The sequence below is a fragment of the Gavialis gangeticus genome, unplaced genomic scaffold (genome assembly GCF_001723915.1).
Source record: "Gavialis gangeticus isolate Ggan-Ray unplaced genomic scaffold, GavGan_comp1, whole genome shotgun sequence".
Taxonomy (NCBI): Eukaryota; Metazoa; Chordata; order Crocodylia; family Gavialidae; genus Gavialis; species Gavialis gangeticus.
In genome coordinates this window covers 21,301,302-21,324,299 of record NW_017729032.1, presented here as the reverse complement: position 1 = coordinate 21,324,299, position 22,998 = coordinate 21,301,302, and the positions used below count along the sequence as shown (strand labels likewise).

General features: G+C 43.0%; 1 protein-coding gene across 2 annotated transcripts in view; it reads right to left on the bottom strand.

Moving 5' to 3' along the window:
- The window catches only part of PIWIL4 (piwi like RNA-mediated gene silencing 4), a 68,885-nt gene that overhangs the window by 7,676 nt on the left and 38,211 nt on the right, over positions 1-22,998 (bottom strand). For both annotated transcript variants that reach the window (XM_019525494.1, XM_019525492.1), the window contains exons 12-19: positions 20,485-20,669; positions 16,807-16,879; positions 16,412-16,612; positions 12,339-12,442; positions 4,664-4,734; positions 2,538-2,691; positions 2,079-2,204; positions 732-879 (exon numbers count right to left, since the gene is read on the bottom strand). In XM_019525494.1, coding sequence (XP_019381039.1) covers positions 732-879; positions 2,079-2,204; positions 2,538-2,691; positions 4,664-4,734; positions 12,339-12,442; positions 16,412-16,612; positions 16,807-16,879; positions 20,485-20,669 — 1,062 coding nt within the window. The remainder of the gene's footprint in view (positions 1-731; positions 880-2,078; positions 2,205-2,537; positions 2,692-4,663; positions 4,735-12,338; positions 12,443-16,411; positions 16,613-16,806; positions 16,880-20,484; positions 20,670-22,998) is intronic.

Here is a 22,998-nt window from a genome sequence, read left to right as displayed (position 1 = left end):
TTTTTTTTTTTTTTTACAGGCTATGTTGTGTTGCAAAGACAATGCATGCAGTAAGCTTCCCAGAATTGTGTGTCAATCTTGACATTGATGGACCACTTCTAGAGTAGCCAAAGGCTCTATGCCAAATCAACCTTAGGCTTTCTATTCTAGATGCCAGCAAAGGTGCCAACAATTCAATAATTAAAATACAGATACCTTTATATTAGCAACAAACACATTTGCCAATGTTTCAGCAATTTCTGAAAGGTTTTGGTGACTAACAAACAAAAGTCTAACCCTTATACATATCACAGATCAACTCTCAGCCAGAAGAACTGTTCCTCCCAACCATATTGGCATCAGTATAGACTGGAAAGAGAGCTGTTGACAAACACTATAGGATCAGCAGCACTCAACCTTTTGGCCCTATGGGCCACCTTAGTGGCACAGGACTAATCCACAGGCCAGATCAGGCCCCATGTGCTGGGATCAGGAGCCACATCACCCTGTACGCCCAATCTAGCACGTAGTTCCACAGCCCCACAGGCATGACTGCACAACTGGGGGCCAGATCTGGCCAGTGGGCTTGGGTTGAGCAACCCTACTATAGGTAACACCAGTACTCAGACATACATATTAGGGTAGTATTGAGTCATCCCATTTGAAACCAGGAATTATTTTGTTTTCTGCTTTAAACCAGATGGAAAAATCATATGGATTTAATGACTTCTGCACAGCATTATTTTACTCACTGGCCAGTTGTAGTACAGGTGACACATCTTGTATGTGAGTCGCTGCATGTGGTCTGGCTTCAACCCACTGTCATCATACACAACGTTGTAGTGTGTGGGATTGACAGTCCCCTGATGTACTAGTTGGCTGACCAGATAAAAGTCATACCTAAAAATACAGTCATCATTGAAAAAATACCCTGTCTTTGGGTTTATACATAAGCTTTGAAATAATGTGCATTTTATAAGCAATACTGAAGCAATACTGAATGTGAAGACAAACCATTATGTGAAAGCAAAGTAGGGTTTTTATTGCTTGCTATTTGGGGAACTTTTACTGGGGTAAACTTGGGAGTAACTTGACTGAAGCCTTTTGATTTCCCCTGATGCAGAACTAGCGTGCAATTAGAAATAGGGTATGTGGGCTAGAACTCATTATCTCTTTAGGCTGCTTTACACCAGCCTGACAGCATTAAGGGTAGTATTATTGCCTGTGCCCACTCCAAGACCTCTTAAACCTGCTCAGGCAATTTATGATCAGCTTCAAGATCTGTGCTGAAATGTTAGGAGTGGGTTTCAAATGAACATCACAATGCACTGTCTTCCTGAAGAAACTTCTGAGGCCATTGTATGTAATAGTACAGCTTCTTAGGCCACTTGTAAGTACTACACATCTGGATTACAAATACCTTATTCATTTCACTCCACTATAACCCAACTAAAATTAGTATGTTTACAATGTAAAAGTGGAGTTAGACACTGGTGAATCAGACCCATATGAGATATAGGAATATAAGCGATTGTAAGGGTATATAAGGTCTATTTCTTGAGATTTGTTAGAAATAACCTTTTAAAATAAAGGTGTGGCAAAGTGGCACCTTGAAGATTTACTCATTTAGAAAGAGCCAACTACCTCTCCCTTTCAAAAAAAAAAAAAGGTAAATGTACATGGATTAGATGGGTATATATGTTGCCTTGCATACTTTAATGAAAAGTCTTTAAAGTAATAAAATATTAATGCCAATTTTCATGCATCTTTTTTCCAATTTGGTTAGTCACAATCATTTGAGAACAGCCTATATTTGACTTTTAACAGCTCTCTGTACTTTTAATTCAGTTGAGACGGGGATTCACAAGTAGGTCTGAAAAACCTATTATGCTTGCTTCTTCAATTACATTATACCACACATTTAGAGAGTTGGCAGGGGGTTGAACATGTTTTCCCAGGTGCATTTCAAACGATTTTCTAATCTGAACTTTTGGAAGATACTTGTTTAACAAGATTGCAGTCCCTTAATTTGATTATCTAAATTGTGCTCTATGAAGACAGCAGGATGTCCTTTTGGACTGACTCAAGTATATACTTGCCATTCAGGACGAGTAGCCTCTGTGTCAACAACTGTACCAACTGGTGGGTTCCTCAAACTTCCATCTGCCTCAGCAAAGAATCGAGCAATACATTTCTTCCTGACCACGACGACTGATAGTTTGGGTCTTGAAGCAAAAAAGGACAGCTATGAGAAGTGCCTGTACATTACATCTTTCCTGGTCATAAAAGGATGAGTACAAACAGAGGCAGACAACATGAATGGCACTGTGATCATTCAGAATGTTGTTAATAAGGGTATACACACCCTGGGTATCTAAACAGAGCATTAATTTTGAAAATTAAAAGGCAACATCATGTTACATTATTTGATAGTGTATCATATGTATACACATACCTGCACACACATGCACACACCCATTGCAGCAAATGGCACAACAGATAAACTTACATTAAATTTAGGACTAATCTAATGTGGAGAGAAAAGACATTTTAGTTACCTGTAGTTAGTACTAAGTTCTGTCAGGCTACTAAAAAGTTGCGGAACTTCATAATCCACTACCATCTTCAGCTGGCCATCCCCAACACCGTCACGGTATACTATAATCCGTGCAGGTAACTCTTGGTTATGCTTGAGCCATTTGCTGATAGCACCTAATGTAATACCCACACCAGTTAGAAAAAGACTGATCAAGTTTCAATTCTATCCTGCCTAGTTTGAGTTTAACTGCCTTGTTTTCTTTCTTGGATGCTATATGCATACTTTTGGCTTTCGTTTTCATAGAACAATGCAACATAAGACTAGTACTCGAGATCAAATCTCACTTCTACTGCCAGAGGATCTAATAAATCTTTCCCCAGCCTAATTTCTCTGATTCAAAAAAAAGGTACTGCATGGTATCTGCTATCAATGGTACAGCATGTACTTTGAGGAACTTTTGTTTTACTTAGACTTTAAAAAACATTATATAGAGAGTATGATTTTAAAGCTATTATAGTGCAAATATAGTCAAGCTTGATTTGAATGAGTCACATAAAACCTTTCCATTGTGGTTTCCCATGTTTTATATGCAGTTAGTTCCATCAAATGTTCATAAGTTACAAGACTTTTTTCTTATTCCAAGTACAGAAAAAGAAAAACTACCATCTTAGTTGCAAGCATATGGAAACAGCTAGAAAGATGTTAGGGAAAGCGACATATATGTATTTTGACACTACACACATATACACAATGTGTTACAAACACAAATACATCTTAGAGATATTTTAAAGTTCAGGCACAACTGAGAACATGCCTGAAGGCTACTGGAAGGAAAACTGAGAGAGCCATCCAAAGCCCAAAGGAAATACTGCCATCAGCTTAAACAGGTTTTGAATCAGGCCCTGTATCTCCAAAGGCCAAAGATTTAAAGGTAGACAGAGGAAGTAGGTATACATAGTCTGAAATATGGAAAAAGTCTGTGCAATTTATATGATGAAGAGAGTGAGAATTACATCAACTCTGATGTAACTGGGCCTTCTTTACACTTGCATCAGCCAAACCTCAACTGCTTGGCCCAAATAATGCAAGATACTTGCAGGCAGAGACCTCATCTTCCGTCTGCCCCTCCCAAAGAGCATATGAAGCCAGTTTAAAGACCAAAAGCAGTTGCTTCTTTGTTTAGGACAGCAACAGAGAGCTCTCCTACATAGTGTATTTGAGACCATCCTGTTCCCGAAAATGGAGTTCTGTGCTCATGCAGGGTCAAACCTGCATTGCTCTGACTTCCCAGCACATGGTTCTAACCAGGACACTAGAGGCTGAGCATTATCTAGTCCCCTTGCTAGTGCTCCATTTGTAGCAGCCCCTCAGGGAAGGCAAGAGAAAGATGCAGACACAGAAATACATGTAGGGCCAGGAGGAAAATGTTTTGCTAGACTTAGAGCTGTGTCCTCTTGATAGTAGTGTAGAAGTCTGACAAGGCCCAATAGCACACCTAGGAGTAATGACTGACCTTTGACAGCCTTAAAAATGGCAGCAGACATACCCACTTCCTCCTTACAATGGGAAGAGCATCCAAACCATCTCTGGATACTTAGGTTCAACAGTGAATTGATCAGCTCGGTTCTTTGTGGACTTTTATTCGTAATCATAAGAGCTAGAATATTTTTTATTTTCAAATGAGAGTTAAGATTCTGCAGATGTTGTGGATAAACTCCTGGAAAAAAAATTATTTTCACTCTGTAGGAGTGAATTTGTCAAGCCCTTCTGCCAGAATTCTAAATTTAGAGAGTATTCTTGGTTGGCTTGACACTACAAATAAATCAACATTACTGGCCAACAGAGCAATAAGCACTACTTGAACCACTAAGGATTACAAGCCAAAACCCTAATTTACTACTAAAAGTACGAATGAATGAGTGTAACCATTTACAAACCACAGAGCAATCCATGTAATAATGTTGCACCTCTGGCTGTAAAGCTGGCCAGCCAATTTATCTAAGGGGTTTCTCTCCAACATTGAATTTTATGCCCTCTAAAAGTCATTTAAACAGGGAATTACGTAATGTGCACAATACTTTGAAAAATAGCTGAGAATCAACCTATAAACCACCTTGTAATACCAAAAAATACACAGCATCATACCTTTCATGCAGACTTTTAGACAATCTGCAATATCAGTCCCTGCTGTCTGAAGGATGCAGCGAGAGGACCATCTAAAAAGAAAGAGGTGCAGTAAGTTGCTAGGTAAGTCACCACCGGTGTTTTCTAGGCACTCTTTTACTTTAAACCTGAGGACCAGATCCTGTTCCACCTATTAAGTGTCTAAGTGTCTCCTAGGAAGCTGTGAACATGGAGAGATGCAACAATTACATCCGGGCAGAATGATACTGGGCAAAGCTGTTAGGAATGTAACTGTTACATCTCTAGCCTCTTATGTGGATGCAAGAGTTTCATTCAGGGTTAAATGACAGGAATGTAGCTCACTTGTATCATTACAAGATTTGGCGGATTTAACAAGTGCAATAGTGGGGGCACATACAGAAGTCCCGGAAGGTTAGACTGTACTAAAAATGGTCACCTGAACTAACTTAGTTTGCCCAGGTGCAGACCTTACGCTTAGAGCAGTGGTTCCCAACCTTTTTTATGTTGCGGACCGGCATGGGAGCGGGACAGGATGCATGGAGCTGGCTGCCCTGCCGCCCAGCTCTAACCCCACACGTGACTGCTGGCAGCAGAAGCTGGTTGCCCAGGCAGACAGATGGGGGTCTGAGCAAGGGGCTCGTGCCACAAACCGGCAGCCAACCCTTCACGGACCAGCACCAGGCTGTGGCCCAGTGCTTGGGAAATTCTGGCTTAAGGTGTCTATACATGTACTACAGGGGGAGGGGAGGGAGCCACTCTAATTAAAGCACTCACAACATTTAGTGTATTCAGTGGTCTGCATTTCAAAATGGTGGCAGGGGTACTTTAACTAAAGTTCCTTCAATGAGTTTTAGTTAAAGCGCCCCCACCTCCATTTTGAAATGCAGGGACATTGAATACATGTGACGTGGAGGCTGCCGGAGACCACTAATTAGCATGTGGGAGCAGACTCAATTAATCGAGTCTGCTCCAACATGTGCTAATTAGCACACGTTGGAGCAGAGGTCTGTTATGTATATAGGTGTCCTCAGATCGCTGGGTAGGTTGATCTAAGTGCAAGCTGTATAGAAGTTCAGGACAGTTAGATCAGTCTTAAAACAGCGGACGTGATCAAAGTTAACTCTGCCTCTGAGGTGGTCTAATTCAGATCGGGTCTGATGAGACCGATCTAACTGAACTTCTGTACAGTTCCCAGTGCAGCTCTGGGGCTCAAAGTCCAGCGCCTGGCGCCAGCCCCAGGGCTGCACTTTTCCTACCCCTGCAGGGCAACAGGCTATTTTTAGTCCCCACTTAACCCTTCCTTCCACCCCCAGACTGGTAAGCTTCCCACAGACCAGCCAGCCCTCCCTGGGCCAACAAAGACCTCACCATCCTGCAAGTCACTCCCAATGCTGGTTTTACCAGCATTTGCCAGCGCCAGGAGCCAAAAGAAGTAAGTTTGAGTATGTGTGGGGGGGGGAGGGAGGGGCATTCGTTTGCTGCATTAATAGTCTTCCAAGGAAACAGGTGGGGTGTCCCAGAACCACTTAGGCACTTAATAGGCAGAATAAAATCTGGCTTCTAGTCTCTTGTGTTATTGGCTATCTCCAGTGCTAGCCTTCTTGAAACTCATACAAGCATCCTCTGGACCTTTTCAAAGCAGTGGAGGCCTGAGGAGGATATGAAATCCAGATGCAGGGTAATAAGGGAGGACAAGTCAGATCCATCCTTTTCCCTTGCCTTTATGAACCATGTTTTTCATAACTGGGAGAAGTCTACACGGTGCAAGGCAAGCAGGGCTTGTTATCTTGGGTATAGGACTGCATAAAATTGCTAGGCTTCTTCCAGCTTGAAAGATAGGGAGCACAGAGCTGGCTCAGGTACGTCTGCACAGCACCCTCTTGTACTGTGTAGACATACACTTGACTTCTAGAGAGCTAACACTCCATGGGACTTTTGAAGTGCTCCAAACAAACTGCACTGATCTAACAAAAAACCCAGATAACTGGCTTCTATGTTGGGCACCCAGAAGACTAAGGAATCTGAAAAATGGGCAATTTTTGAAAACATGGATTTGATCTCTTGTCCTTCTCTTCTCCTCAGTAAAATGCTTACTCCCTTCATAGATGTGCTGCAAGATAAGGCAACTATTACTTGTGAGGCATTTTCAAATCCTCAGATGGCCAGTCTACATAAATGAAAATTGCTGTTATTATAATAACAACAACCTGCAGAGAGGCACTACACAGTATCAAATTAAATGTCTGTGGTTGGAGCATTAACAACATTTCGCTCCAAGGGGTTGACTGATCACATCGCTACAGCTGAAGACCTACATATTGGCATTCTAAAATCCTCATCAGGTCTCTGTGAGGAAGCCTTTCTGGGTTCAGATTGTGAAAACATGATCCTGCTGTTGCAAGACAGTTCACGGATCTTCATAAATAATGATGAGTGGTTTCAATGGTTTAAAAATATCCAGCATTATTGTTGGTGGAGAAGATGCCTGTGCTCGAAAAAAGTTTGCCTGGGTTACTGAATACTTGCACACAAATACACTTGTATAAACCAGTATGACATTTAGCTTTAGAGATGTGAGACTGCACAAAAGTCATTTGTTCCAGTACTGAATCTGTGCCATAAAATATATGCAGCATTGCAATTAAGTGTCATAATTCTATTTTTCCAAGTATTTGCAAGCTTGAAACTATATTAGCAACCCCCTACCCTAGCACTGTATGAATTCAGAATTTTTTTATTTTTGGTATCTCATCCAAAAGAAGCCCCTTCAGCAGCAAGCATCCTCTAACACTGTGCTAATTTATGGTTCAGTGTTAATAAACAAGCATTTTATCTATTCAATCATTAGAGCCATTTCAAACCAGTTGGTATCTTCCTCAAACTAGATATTTTTAAGGATACTTTTTAAATAGTGGTTTGTATTTTTCCTCATACTCGCTATTCCCAACTCTGCACTGGTTACAGTGGACATTTCATTTCTCAGGGTCTTTTTATCCATCTGCAATACTACTTAAGGTCTGAACAAACATTAACTAATTTATTGTGACAACACCCATGTCATATAGATAAGAATGTATATACCCACTTCATAGATCAGAGCGCTCTGACAAAGAGTATCTAAACTGCCCAAGACTAACAAGAGGTCAGATGCAGCACTAGGATTAGATCTTAATATATTGTTGGTTCCCAGTCCTATGCTCAAACTGAGCTACCTATTTATCTTCCTCAGAGGAGTATTGTGGAATCTGATTAGTCTTTTATAAAACATGAACCTCCTAGAGCACAGCCTAGTAAGCACACACAATAGCACACACAGTAGGTGAAATAAGATAGCTAACTGTGTAAGTGGCCAAAATGTCATTTAAGTTGCTTGGTAAGTGTTATTTGGGTGTGTAAAGTGAAACAGGATTCTGCCCTTAGATTTCAGACTCGTATCTTTTAAGGCCAGAGTGACCACACAGATAATCTAGCCTAAATTACATAAACACAGGCTGCAGAACTAGCCCTGAATTAATTCTAATTCACTAGAGTAGAAATGTCAAAGATACAGTCTGCAGACTGGATCCAGCCCACAGAGTCATTTCACCTGGCCTGCAAAGCTCTTGGAGACTGGGAATTTGGTAGTGGGGCCAGCTGCCAAATTGCTAGGTACAGAGTCCCTGCTGGGAAGGGGCATGAGTGATGCCAGCATTAATTCCCACCCCACTACTAGTCACCCCACTACCGAAGGCTGCCTGAGCTGCGTGGAGGCCCAGTGCTTCCCTCTGTGGCTGCAGTGCCCCCCTGGGACCGCCCGAGCTGGGTACCTGTGGGTGGGTGCCGCCTGGGGGAAGCCACCGCTGCCGCGGAGGAAAGAACCACCCCCCAGCTCAGGGACCACTCTGCCTGCTGGCAGCTCGCCCTCCCTTCCTCACCACCAGAGAGGCAGGTAAGTCGGGTGTGTGCACAAGAAGGGGCTTAACTGGCCCTAAATTGAAGCGGTGTTTTTAAAAACCTACGACTTCAATTTAGGGCCCCCGTTTTGTCTACACACACCTATGCTCCTCACCTGCAGCTGGGCTTTCCATCTTCACAATTCCCACAAAATCTGAGAGGCCAGATCCCAGAGACATGTAGAGGGGCACACACCCTCCACCTGACTGATACAGATAAGGCTGCAAGCCTACAAAGAGCCCCATGTTCCAGATCCATCCCAGGTACGCCAAGTGTGACACTCCTGAGCTAGAACATGTCTATATGGGTGTTTAAGTCTTCCAGTGCTGGGAATTCCTCACACACATCAGTACGTTGTCCTACAGACTAACTGCTGTATGTACTAACGTGTCGTGCCTTATTACTTGTCTGATTTTTCTTGCCTCAGTTTCTGGCTCTTGGAGTTCAAATGCCCCCTAGCCTTGCTTACCCCAAGCCAAAAGGTTGAAGGAGCAAGCTCAAGGGAAAGCCCGAGAGCAAGCCCCTATCACCATAAATGTTGTAGCCAAGATCCTTGCACCCAGAGGCATCCACAGACTCTTGCAGGGGTAAGCCTGCCCACAGACCAAGGGACAGGGCCCACCCTGCAACCCCATCAAGTGGAGGCCAAGAAGAATGACATCTCCCCAGCCAGGCAAGCAAAACCACCTGGGCCAAAAACCACCTCATGGTATCACAGTATCTCCCCTGCCAGGTAACCCCAGAACACAGTCCTCATCCTCCATGTAAGGCCTGCATTCTTTCTTCCTGGACATACGATCCTACATCTGGCTTAACTGAAATATAAAAGTTGATTGTACCCAACCATGGCCGGATCCTGGATTTTGGAAAGGGAAGTGCGGGAGCAACGACCTGTCCTGCAGGAGTGGCTGCACCTCCATTCCCCCTACTCTCCCAAAACACACACACACCAGGGTGGGCAAACTGGACTGCAGGAGACCTTAAGTCCCTCAAGCAGGTAAAAAGCTTCCCTGTAACCCCCGCCTCCCCTCAGTACTCAGCTGCACATTCCCTCCCCTTGTCACCGCACCCTCCGTGCATCCATCTTACCAATCAACACGATCCTCTGTACCAGTGAGCTGTTGGCTTTATTTTTACTACTTTCTTAATCTGTGCACATTTGGGAGCTTTATCAGTATAAATTTCAGATTTTTCAGTTCAATGATAATGCCATTCCCTAAGGAACTTTGACAAGTCTGCCCCACTGCTATTCATCTCATACCTGGTCTGCAGAGGGCAGCTCCTACTCTAGCTCCAAATTAATGAGGGCTCAGATTTGTTGAGTTACAGATGAACAGATGATCCGTGTACATAGATACGTATATACAGTAAGCACCTCAAACCCAGCATCCCTAGCCTATATTAGGGATCCCTGACCTGCTCCCTAGATACCAAGGGGTTCTGGCTGTTTTAGAGCATTACTGTAGAGGACACAAGATTCCCTTTCTTTGCTGGCACAGTGTTCACCGATCAGGCTCTTAATAGCTTATTGGCTTCCAATGCATTAGAAGCAATTGATGTTCATGACTGTAGAGAAGGATGTCTTTAAAGATGTGGTAGAGATCTGTGCTAAGACACACGGGCCATGTGTAGATGAAATGAGAGGTGTGTGTGCACGACACTTCAAAGCATGCTACATGCTTTTGCACTGCTTTAATGATGTGTTTACATGCCTTGGCAGCATATTGTGCATTAATTACAGCTGCTGTAGCAAATTTGGCAGCGTAATGCACCTTAAATGACCTGGGGTGCAGCAAACTAAAACTCCTCTGAGGAATTTTCATACCTACAGGCTCGGGAACTCCCCTCTCATCAGCACAGAGGCAGAAAAGCATCTTGGAGTCATTATAGACTCCAAGATGAACATGGGCCGGCAGTGTGGGGATGCAATCAGAAAGGCCAACCGCACCTTGTCATGCATCCACAGATGCATCACGAGCAGGTCCAGGGAGGTGATCTTCCCCTTCTGTGCGACACTGATCTGGCCGCAGTTGGAGTACTGCATCCAGTTCTGGGTGCCGCATGTCAGGAGGGATGTGCACAGCATGGAGAGGGTCCAGAGGAGGGCCACCCACATGATCAGGGGGCAGCAGGGCAGGCCCTACGAGGAGAGGCTACGAGACTGAACCTGTTCAGCTTCCACAAGAGAAGGCTGAGAGGGGATCTGGTGGTCTATAAAGTGGCCAAGAGGGACCAGCAGGCAATGGGAGAGTCCCTGTTCCCCCGAGCACTACCAGGAGTAACTAGGAATAATGGCCATAAGTTGACTGAGAGCAGATTCGGACTAGACATCAGGAGACGCTACTTCACAGTCAGGGCGGCTAGGATCTGGAACCAACTTCCAAGAGAAGTGGTGCTCACTCCTACTCCGAGGGCCTTCAAAAGGAGGCTAGATAATTACCTAGCCAGGGTCATTTGACCCCAGCATCCTTTGCTGCCCATGGCAGGGGGTCGGACTTGATGATCTGCTCAGGTCCTTTCCGACCCTACCAACTATGAAACTATGAGTTTGTTTGCTGCCCTACCAGGTGCAGAGCAAAACACCGGGCTCCATGCAGCTCAGGGGCTCTGCAGGAAGCCCTGCAGGCAGCCTGGCAGCAGCCCAGGAAAGCAGGCTCCGCCTAAGACAGAAAAAAAAAGTGGTGAACCTGATCTTCCCCGCCACCCTCACCCAGCCTGCCTGCCTGAGCTGCGGGGAGACCCGGTGCTTCCCTCTGCAGCTGCGGTGCCCCCCTGGGACCGCCTGAGCTGAGTACCTGTGGGAGGGTGCCGCCTGGGGGAAGCCACCGCTGCCACAGAGGAAAGCACCAACCCCCACCCCTGTGCTCAGGGACCACTCTGCTTGCTGGCAGCTCACCCTCCCTTCCCTGCCACCAGAGAGGCAGGTAAGTCGGTTGTGTGCACAAGAAGGGGCTTAACTGGCCCTAAATTGAAGCAGTGTTTTAAAAAACCTAGCTTCAATTTAGAGCCCCCATTTTGTCTACACACACCCATGCTCCTCACCTGCAGCTGGGCTTCCCATCTTCACAATTCCCACAAAATCTGAGAGGCCAGATCCCAGAGACATGTACAGGGGCACACATCCTCCACCCAACTGAAACAGGTAAGGGTACAGGCCCTCCATCCAGAGGCCCCCAGCTCCTCAAGGGCTGGTTATTTCACCACCAGGGCAAGGTGCTGGCAATGGGGATGGGAGGGAGGAGATTACTGTGAAGGCATTTCTCTGGCTGCTTTGTATTTAGCCCCTAGCACACCTACAGGATCATTATGAGACATGCATCAGGTATCAAATCATTGCACTGGGGCTCCCTAGCATCCTCCAACCCCCCAACAGTGAAATCAAAGCCTTCAGGGAGCACCATGAGTGCAGGATCAGGCCCTTCTTTCCTTCATCCATCTTGACTTCTCTTCCTGTGATTTACCATTTAAGGAGAAGCTCCATTTCATTCAGACGATATATATTTAGTTTTTACACTATGATATCAGGGCTTCAATTTTTCTGTTCTTTGTGGGCTTAATAGAGAAACTACATGATAGTTCACAGCCAACTAATACAATTTGCCAGTGTCTAGATATTCCAGTTTAATTTAAAATATCATATAAATATAATATGCATGTCTCAGTTAAGCCACAGAACACCTCTCTGAAGCGGACAGTCATTGTTACAGACTTATTAGTATTAGCAGCGTTACTGAAGGCTTACCTTGTAATTCTGGAATCGGTGCTAGCCACAAAGCCTACTACCGAGCTTCCTTTGTTGAGGGCATCTTTATTGACATCAATGCCTATCACCATAAGTGATTTCAGCTGTGAAGTAACATTTCAATTCAGTGTGATTTTGCAATCCAATGAATTGTCAATTATACACAGTACTCCAACCACAGGCCTTACCAAATCACTTTGTGAAACAACTGCAATATTTTCTTGCATACCACATACTCCTAAATAAAACATACTTTGGTTTTTGGAAGGCAGAATGTAGGGCAGGAAATACTTTCCAGTGTTATAGCTGACTGTGCGACACAGTTTAAGTCCTGCTGCAGACTGCCCGGGAAGTGTGCCATCCTAAGACACAGTCTGGGTGAGGCAGCAGAAACTTCCTGGTGCAGCAGGACTGCAACAAGGCTAGACTGCAGACCTTTGCAAGGGCAGTAGCAAGACAGTTACTTCTTTACTGTAAATGATTCTTTACTTAAGGTCCTGTAAATATTTCAGAAGCACTAAAACGACCTTTCTATTTGGGCAGGCATTTAGCAACCATAGCTAGGCCAAAACGCTGTTTAATGCATCTCTACCTTATTTTGTTTTATTTATGCTAATTGCCTTTTTAAGTTGTTCTGTTCCTACTGTAAGCCACTATGAGTCTTTGTTGGTATGGGGAGCATATAAATCATATACACGAAGTATTGCTTCCACACCACAAGCCTCATCAGCATACTACAGACTGTGTGCAGCAGCTCACTTGCCCTGAGCCAGATCAAAGTGCTCAGGCTGTGAGAAGGTTAACACTGGACTCTGCCCCTTTTGCTTTTAGGGCCACAGAGAAGTGGCAGCCACTTTGGCAGCTACCAGTCAGTGTCTGCTTGCTTCCATTTCAACGAAGAAAAAGTAGCTTCCCTACTTAAGATATGTGCCTCAGTTTTGGAGGGTGATTTTGTGGGGGAAGGTGAATGTGGTCTGTGAGTAAATATGGTTAAAAAAGGGTACAGATGCTACAATAGGGCAAAGCTAAAAAACACTGTTAGAGGAGACCCTATTATTGTTTAAATGTTAATCAACCCCCGAAATCCTCAAATTTCGTTTTGCTAAATTAAATATTTTCAACAGTTTAATTAAAGCAAAGTTTCAAACTGCAGCTACTAAATTATTTCAAGCTCAGTTTGCTAATTCTGTAAGGTTCTCACTTTCCACCTTCTATCTGTAGTCTGTTCTGCTTAGCTGTTATTAATGAGCCATGGTATCTGAGCATCTTCCAATGTGCATCATGCAACGTGACTAACCTATCACCTGTGGTTTTTCCTTTCTCCTCGTCTCTTGTCAGGGGACAAATGGTTTAAGAATTAAAAATATATTGTGTACACTATGTGATACATATTTATTACTGAAGGTAAATGTCATAGTAGCATGCTTTGGACCTAGAAGAGGAATGGGGTAAAATCTGAGAAGAAACAGAGAACTCTCATTATAATCAACCAGCAATAAGTGAATTACATCTTTTGAGATAAAGTAAGATGTAAAAAATGAACATGATTTAAGTTATCTGTTGATAAATCATGAGTTCTCTACAAAACTAATACTATGGTACCATATTATGCAACTTTTTTTCTACCCATGCATATTAGAAAAAACAAAGCATGTTTCATTCTAAAGAGGAAAAGTAACCCAATTCCCCCATTTTTCTAGCTAATCTCACCTACTTACATTAAATCCTTTAGTGCTTTTGTTATTGCTTTGCTTTTTAAAAAGACAATGGCATAAAATGTAAATCCATGGGATACTCTGTGTGTTTTTACTGAGATCTGTAATGACAATGGGGCTTCATCATTACAAGGCTTCCATATATTTTCACATAATATAAAAAGCCCAACACAAAAAGCCTTGCAGAGCCGAATTCACCTACACAGCAAAACAGCTGGAGGCTTTTTCAAGGGTTAAAAAATGTAACTAAGAGTAACTCTGACCAGAACCAGACACATATTAAAATAAAACATGTTAATTATTTGACTAAGTAAACCATTTAAAGACAGGAGAGATATAAAGCAGCAGGTGAATGCCGCTTCTCTCTGGCTCACAGTAAACTGTAAAAACAGAATACTTATTACAAGGCTATTTTCCAGGAGTGGTCAAGCCCTAATCATTCATTGAGGAGTCTTCACATCTCTTATGATGAGAAGTCAGACTAGACGGAAGAATCCTAAGAAGGAGATCTCTTAATGAGAGATCATACTAAACAAAATAAAGCAGCCCAACTCTCCTCCTCTCTCAGCTCTGGCAGCTGAAATCCAACACTGCTGTCAAATTGTTTTTATAAATATTGACAAAACATTGAAAGAAGTCAATTTTCTTGCTAGAAGGAAGATAAAGAAACAGGGTGGTCTGGTTCCAATCCATCAAAAGACTGACACTCAGTACAAGGAATACAATCAAATCACTTGTTTTCTGACCACTTCAAAAATATTTACCACTTAGAAGCGCCACCCCTGAATAACATGGAGACAAAGGATTCTGTTGAATTCATTTCTGATCTATTTCTGGATTGGGAAAAGAAACCTATTTGGTTCTATGATATTCTGAAAGGTGAGCTTTGATTTCACCAATAAGCAAGTTTTAATGGAATTACCCCTCCAAGTCTAAGCAATGCTGACAGCAAAACATATCTCAGCATTGGCCTTTCATTCAGAAGTCACAAAAGTGTTGACATGACACGTACAAATCATTTTCACCCTCAAGTCTGTAACTTCCATACATGCTTAATACACACTCTGGGCCCAAACCTTTTCCTTTGAAGTCAGTGGAAGTCTTGGCTCTGATTGCAGTGGGAGCAGATTGGAACCACCTGGTTTTGTTTGTACAACCCTTATGCCACTGAGCAATGACTCACGTAAGAAGTCCCACCAACATCTCTAGGACTTAAGCCTCACTGATCTCCTGTGAAATAAATACTACTATCACACTAATTATAAATAAGGCTAACAGACTGAGGGACAAAGGTCAAGTGAGTTCACACAGTAAGTCAATGGCAAATCTGGAAAAAGGGCTCCTCCTATAGAAAGAAAAGGTCATCTCACAAATGGGGCAGTAGAACGGGAGTAAAGAAAAAATCTGGGTTCAGATCTTGTATTTGCCAGAAGCAACCTATGCAACTTGAGCAGGTCACTTTGGCCTCAACTACATAGCTATATAAAACAATAAAACACTTCCACTGCCTATTAGGATCCTACTTTTTTGGCAGGAGGAGCTGCATCTTATAATGCCTTTGTAAGGTACTTTGCACAATGGAACAGCAACCCTGGTGTCTACAACAATATCACACAATTTCCAGTTCTCTTTTCTAACAGCTAAAGCAATGACCCCCAACTTTCACTGGCCCATGGCCAAAACACTAAACAACTAACATGCTGCTGGCAACATCTTACTTTGCTCTCCCTATCAACCTCAAGTAAAATCTCTGAAGAAAGCAAAGCCAAGTTTCCTGTGGCCACATGCCAAAACACGGCTTTTATTTACAAAATTTTAGACTGAGTCACTGGAGTCACAAACATCTGACTTCCTGTTCAGAAATGGAGATCAAAGAAAAGCTCATCAGATGTTGGTATTCACATTCATCTACTTAAACCTTTATAAAAATGTGTGCATTTTGTAAAACCTTTGTCATCAAACCCTTTATTAATCTCCTTTGTAAACAACAAGTATTCATATTTCTAAGTATTCCTATAAACTTACTGTAAAGTGAAAATCATAGTGCCAGGTTTAAACATCAGTACGGTGTTCATTTCTTAAATCATCACATCAGGCCTAGATCTCCTACATCACAAACACAGAACCCCAATATGTGTGATCCTCCATCACACTGGGGAGCAATTATTCATGTACAGTATTATATATCTAAAGCGTTTGGAGGCATTCAGATTGAAGAATGCCGAGGAAGCATAACTCGTGTTCGATTAAATCAACTTCAGCTAGAGTTAAACATTTAAGACATACCAAAGATGCACTAAAAACTGCTTGAGCAAAATCTGCCATGATAAAAATAAATGCTTTAAAATAACTACTTACAGGGATCTCTACTGCCCACAGCTCTCCTCCGAGTTTACAAATAATCTGCATAGCAATTTTTGTGGCAACACTCATCATCATACCCGGCTTGGTCAGGGTGCTTGCTAATACACACTGGCTTGGGACAGGTCGGTCAAGGGTCAAGAACTTTTTAATCGAGTCGTAGCAGTCCTTCTGATTAGAAGGCAACACACACATCACCTAAATGAAAGTAGGGGAAAAGAGAATGAAGAGCTCTGCTATGCTGGGCTTCTACAGCTGTCTCTAATTATGCTTTGATACGTTTCCCTGTTTAATGATACATGATTTTCCCTACAAATAAGAAAAATTTATAAAGCCTAAGGTCTATCCTGATGAAAGGCACCACCAGACAAGCAAGAAAAACCTGTACGTACCAGCTGTACTTCAGGATTCACGTGCTGCTGCAATGCCCTCAGGAAGGCCAGGGTACTTTCTTGTACGTGCAGTCTGAAGGCAAAAATATACAGTATATACATTTAGACATGCACTAACTCTGCAAAGACCAATCCATTGCACATCTTCATAAATATTCGCTAGGCAGACTCAAAAGTTTAGTCATATTGGTCTGGTTCCAAATCTGCCAGCACTCAGGGACACCACAATTCTTCTATTGCATTTAATACTTAAGGATGCGTCTAGATTGGGGGGGACAATTATTTCGGGTGGAGGGACACTTACTGAGTTTTGCTAAGCCATCGAGGGCCACATGACAGGCAGCCAAGGGCAGATAAATATTAATTTTCTAAATTTTTTAGGGGCCTGGCAGGGAGGATAGAATAGCCTGGCGGGCTGCATCCAGCCCACAGGCTGCATTTTGCCCACCCCTGATGTAGATGAGCACACTTGTGCTGTTTACAGTGCCTCAAACCTGTCTGAGGTGTTGCAAACCACACACACTGTATGTGCAACTGTTTTCCACGCTACATATTTGCAGTGCAGCACCAAAATTTGATACTGAGAACACCCAGCATAAAACAAACAACAAAAACCTGCCACAAAAAAGCAGCATGGTGCACACTCCAGGAGTGTGCAGAGCAACTGGAGGCTGGGTCCTCCAGGGAAATGCTCTGGTTCCTGGCTAGAACATCTTCACTGCTTTTAGGTGTTCCCTGGCTCCTCCAGCATGCCAGGAACCAGTAGGTATGGGGAAATAGCTGTTTCTCCAAGATGGGGCATTTTATCCCACACCAAACTCCACATGCAGGGGCATGCACAGTGGCACAAATGCATGCCCCTGCATGTGGGGATGAGCCCCAGCAGTCCCTCTGCTGGCTGGAAGGCAGCTGCATCTTCATAAACATCACAGTTCTCTTTGTGACACATTCCTTTGAGAAAGAAACCAATGCCATAACAAGTGAACCACTGCAGCAGCACTAACAGCTGATCCTACAGAACTGCTGTGTATCCCATGAACTCACTGTGACGACACTACTTCCACGGCATTAAAGCTAGATAGTGTGCTCTCTTTATCTGCATACATTTGCCCACCAATCCTGTCTGAGGTTCTAAGCTAGGGATGGACCTTCCCCAAATATCTGATCCTGGGGTAGGGACACATGCTTCAACTATCTTGGCATCAAAACAGGGGCTTATTATTAAACTAATCAGAAGGCATGCAAATAGTGAGTCTGGCTCTAGCAGGAACCTACAGTATACCATGGCTTGCTAACATTGGCACATCATTGCCAGTGACCTTACTGTTCCACAGGATTTCATATGGAAAGGGACAAGTCAAAAAAGGTATAACAAATATAAGTGTGGGATCCAGGAAAGGGTGGGTCCTACCACTGGCACTGTGGCTATGTCACTAAGAATGTGAAAGTACTGTAGCAGCAGTAGCAGCAGCATGTGCTGCAACCAAGCCTCACTAGTGATTACAGTAATTTCTCTTACAAATCTAGGTGTCAAGGAGCTGCTCAAAAATGCATTTGGCACTTCATGGACTCATTCACTGCATCATGGACTCAGCCTCTTGAAGGAATAGTTTTGACAATGCAACACGAGATCTAATCTCCTTATAATTTCACTGTCAAGAGGTGCTCAGTTTGCATGTCTACATCATATGTAATGGGAGTTAATTATACATCAAGAGAAGAAAAGTAAGCAAATACAAATGAAATAGGGAAAGAACACATCAGATACAGTGCTCCAAATAAAAGACCAAGCTGCTCCAGGAAGTAATTAAATAAAACAAAATTTAGGAGAACTTCACAGTCTGCACTCCAAAACCATTTTGCAGCCTCCAGCAAAGACTTTCTCCAGCAGCAGAGGACTCTTAACTGGAACGAAACTGGCCCAAGCTCTCTTCCATGTTACCAGGCATCATGCTAACGGATGGAAGGAGGAAGGCTGAAGGAATGGCCAGTGCATGGGCTCATTCTGGTGATTCTTAGTGTTGGACATTTCCTGAGAAATGCCTTCCAGCTGGCATAGATTAGAGCAGCACCTAACCTGATTGAACCTGTTAAAGAGCTGGAACAGCACTGAGGAAAGACTCTAGGAGCGACCTGTTCCTCCACGACAGAGTCGTACTATCTAAGGCTAAGTAGGTCTTGAAGTAGAAGAGAACACAGCCCAAGACCACTGGAAAAGTTAGATCAGCATACCTTATCTTCTCACATACCACATGCTCTCAAATAACACAGGCACCTGTTGTTTGGAATTATGGCTGTATACAGCAGGGAGAGGTAGCTGGCTGTGTTAGCTTGAAGTCAAGCAGAAGGCAGGGTATAAGATACAAACCTTTTCTGCCTTCTGCACATGGCAAGAACAGAGCCTAATCTTCAGCTCGCTCACCCTCTCTTTCCTGCTCAGGCAAAAGTTACTGTTTTAACCCTTTCACAGTTTCTGATCTTGAATTGCCAGCAGCTCTTAGCTGCTCTACTAAAAGCTGAAACTGGAGCTGCTGCTGAAGACTGGATTCTATGGGCAGATCTAGTAGTTTGAAAACAGCTAAACACAACCTGTGGGGCTGTGAAACAGGAAGAGTAAGACCAGGTGCATCTAAACTGTAAATTCTTCAGCAAAATGACTTTAAAAAGGATAGTTTGATTAGTAGAACATCAAGACCATTAAGACTGAGAATGGGTCATTTACACCTACTGAGTGAAGAACAATTAACAGGATCCAGTAGATTCTAATACTCCATGAAGTCCATTTTCTTCCACTGCCTGGACAGAAATGCCACCGCTGCTATTCTGGGCAGAAAAATCAGCTTCCCCACTTAAGACTTGCACCCCTATTTTGGAAAGCTAATTTTGGGGGGAAACAATGTACGTGGTATGAGAGCAAATATAGTATTTCTGATCCTCAGAAGTTGGGAGACTCCAAAATGTTATTTTTACCTTCTCAACACAGAACTAATAAACTGAAGAAGCGGTCTGGCCCATGAGATAAGCTGTGTCTGCTGAAAGCTGCATCCTTTAAAATCTAGCTTACTCTAGAGTCTACTAATTTATTATTACTATTATTTGACATATATGTTATGGTAGTGCCTAGAAGCCAAACAGGGATGGGACCCCATTATGTGAGGGACTGTATAAACATAGAGTAAATAACTATTATTGTCCCAAAGAGCTTAAGATCTAAAAGGGCTCAAAAGATGTGAGTATGACAAACTAACAGGCCTGGTTGGTGGATACAGGGCAGTAAAAATAGGATGTAAGCAACTCTTAGCCAAATCAAAGGCACTTACCACAACTCACAACCCATCTAGTCCATGAGTTTGCAGTTTACTGCTTATATTACAAAAGAGCCAAGTTTTAAGGCATGACTTGATTGTAGTGGTTTTGTAGACTGCATCTGGGATCCTTTCACTAGGAAGGAGGGACAGTGTGAAAGAAAGCATAGTAATGCTAGACGGAGAAGTGAGTGACTTGTGCTGCCATTATTCATTTTTCATAGCTGCATCATTTGTTTGTTAGATCTGCGAAGAACTGGGGTGTAACATATGTATGTGGTACCTAAATGCAAGGTGTTGCTATTACTACCGGTAATAATGAGACTGAAAAATGACGAAAAGCAAATGTAAATTAGCGTTCGAAAAATCTCACATTTTGGGATATTCAATGCGAAACCCCATGGGACCACCAACTCTTCTCAGGCAATTCAGAAGATTCTTCACTACTTCTGCATTTCTGTTACAGCACACTATTAACCAGGTGTCCAGAGATGGTACTCCAAGCATCTTCATGTTACGCATATCTTTTGACCAATCACCAGCACTCATTGGCAGACACTGGCAAAGGAAAAAAATGTAATTTAGTAATTAAAAGGAAATAAGCTATTCAGAAGAGAGTCCTTCATAAGCAAACAGAAAATACCATATTTACTAACATACACATGCACCTTTTATGCAAAAATCAGTCCCTGCAAATTGGGATGCATAACTTAAGCAGGGAAATTGGTTTTCTGTTCATAATAGAAGCACCCCACTTTGATTCCTATGTCAACAGAAAGAAGCAGTGGCATTTCTATTCAGGCAGCTAAGGGAGTAAATTGACTTAATGGCTCATTGTTCTTCATGTCGTGGGTGTTGACAACCATTTTTCCTTTTTAATAGTCCTGATGTTTCACTAATTAAGCTAAGCTTCCTTCTAGCAATTTTTCTGTCTACTTAGCTTACTCTGCTCTCTAGTTACACCTCTTTCACAGTCTTAAGAGACTATTTTATCTCTTTTCAAAATCACAGATCCACTCATGGAGACCAGTCTTTCATCTGGAGCTAGGATTACAGCTGTTGTTTCAACAGAAAAGGGAGAGTGAGTGAGAGCTGAAGATTAGGCTCTGCCCTTGCTCTGTGCAGCCATAACTTTGGAAAAATCTTTCCCCCCCCCCCTTCGCATTCCCAAAAACAAGTGTGCGTTTTACCTGGGGGTGTATGGTATGTGAGAAAATACAGTATTTACGCATCCTCCTCCTATTTTTGCATCAAGCTGAAGGGTGCAGACATGTAATACATCTTTACACTGGTGTGACCTGCTCTGGTTTGTACACTGATGTCCAAAGCAGACAGCTATCCAGAGCAGTCATATGACCGGACAAGGTAGCTGCCCACAGCAAGCACAATTACAATGTTTCACCATGAGGTTTTGGAGAAGCAAGTCACTGTATGCTTGAGCTGAGCAAAGGACTACACTGAGATGTAACTGAATAGAGTTGCAGATACAGGAGCCATACAAGTAACTTATACTATGGTATTCCAGTTAGGCCTGACTCTGGGGTAACTTTACCCCAGTATGATTTTACACTTGTGTTGGCTATATGTTTTATGCCAACTACCCATTTGTGCTGGTGTAAAGGCAGATTACAATAGCGTAAACACGTCAAGTGTTTGCACCTTGTCATTCTCTACACGGGCACGTTTTAGTAGTCTGCAAAGGGAACATAGCAGCATTTATACAGGGTTTAATCAAAGTGTGAAATCAAACTCTTCATTTCCTTGTACTGGGAAAATCTTATTAGCTTGAGTATATATTGACCTTGCTCCACAGACCCAACCTGGAAATAATAACCAAATCTGAGTGTGAAAAGTTGTAAGCTGGGATCTGGGATGAGCCTGCAGGCAAATGAGAAATTCACCCCACCTGCAGGGGGTACCTTCTGTAACAAACATCACAAACAGCAGACCTGATGACACACATGCCTGGAACAAGGAGTAAGTGGGTGACATTCGTACAGTATATTTCATAAATATTCATACAAACTTTCTTACAGTTTTTTTACATAATCATTATTACCCAGAACAAAGGAAAACCATTAAAAAAATCAGGTAAAACCCTCAACAAGAATTTTTAATTGAAACAGAATTAGAAACAAATTTGGTCCTAGGACCAAGCAGGGCAAGCTGACAAGTCTGTAATAACAACGGGGGAGCCTGGACCAGGACAGGAAAAGAAAGCTTTCTGTAGGAAGGTCAGTAGATGTATGAAATTTCAAGGTTTTCCCCTTCAAGGAACCTGCAATTTTGGGATTTGATCTTAAGGCATTGGACTAAATGATTTCTGCAGCTGAGCCAATTCCACCTATTCCCTGGGAGGCATCTTCCCTCCAACCCAAAGTCAACTTGACGCACTTGAGACCAAACCAGCTTTGGGTTCACCACTATGTAAAGATGCAAGTGTTTTCAGTGGGAGATGGGGCATCCTGCACCTCACATTATTAGACAAAAAGCTGGTTTTTAAAATGTACAATTTTACAAAAAGATGCCTCAGAGCTGGCTCAGTGCCCTCATGTCAAAGGTGTTAATGGTGGGTGAGCAGACTTACGAAGAAAGGAATTTTCTGTACCCAAGACAACACAGTGCATAAAGGCTTACAGAAAACATCCAACTACAAATGGTAAAATAACGAATACCCATTTTCATACACTCAATCCTAGGCTGCTGAGCCAACCCTTGTAGTTATAAAATGAAGGCAGGCTATAGGACCAGGCCCCACACACAGACCAGCCCCGGGATGCACCGATCAGCCTGCAGGATGGGTCCCCCCCCAGCTGCGGGAGGGACCCAGGTGCCGAGCGGCCCCCCTGGGGCGGCCCCCAACTCCCCCAGGTGGCCCCCTCCGCCC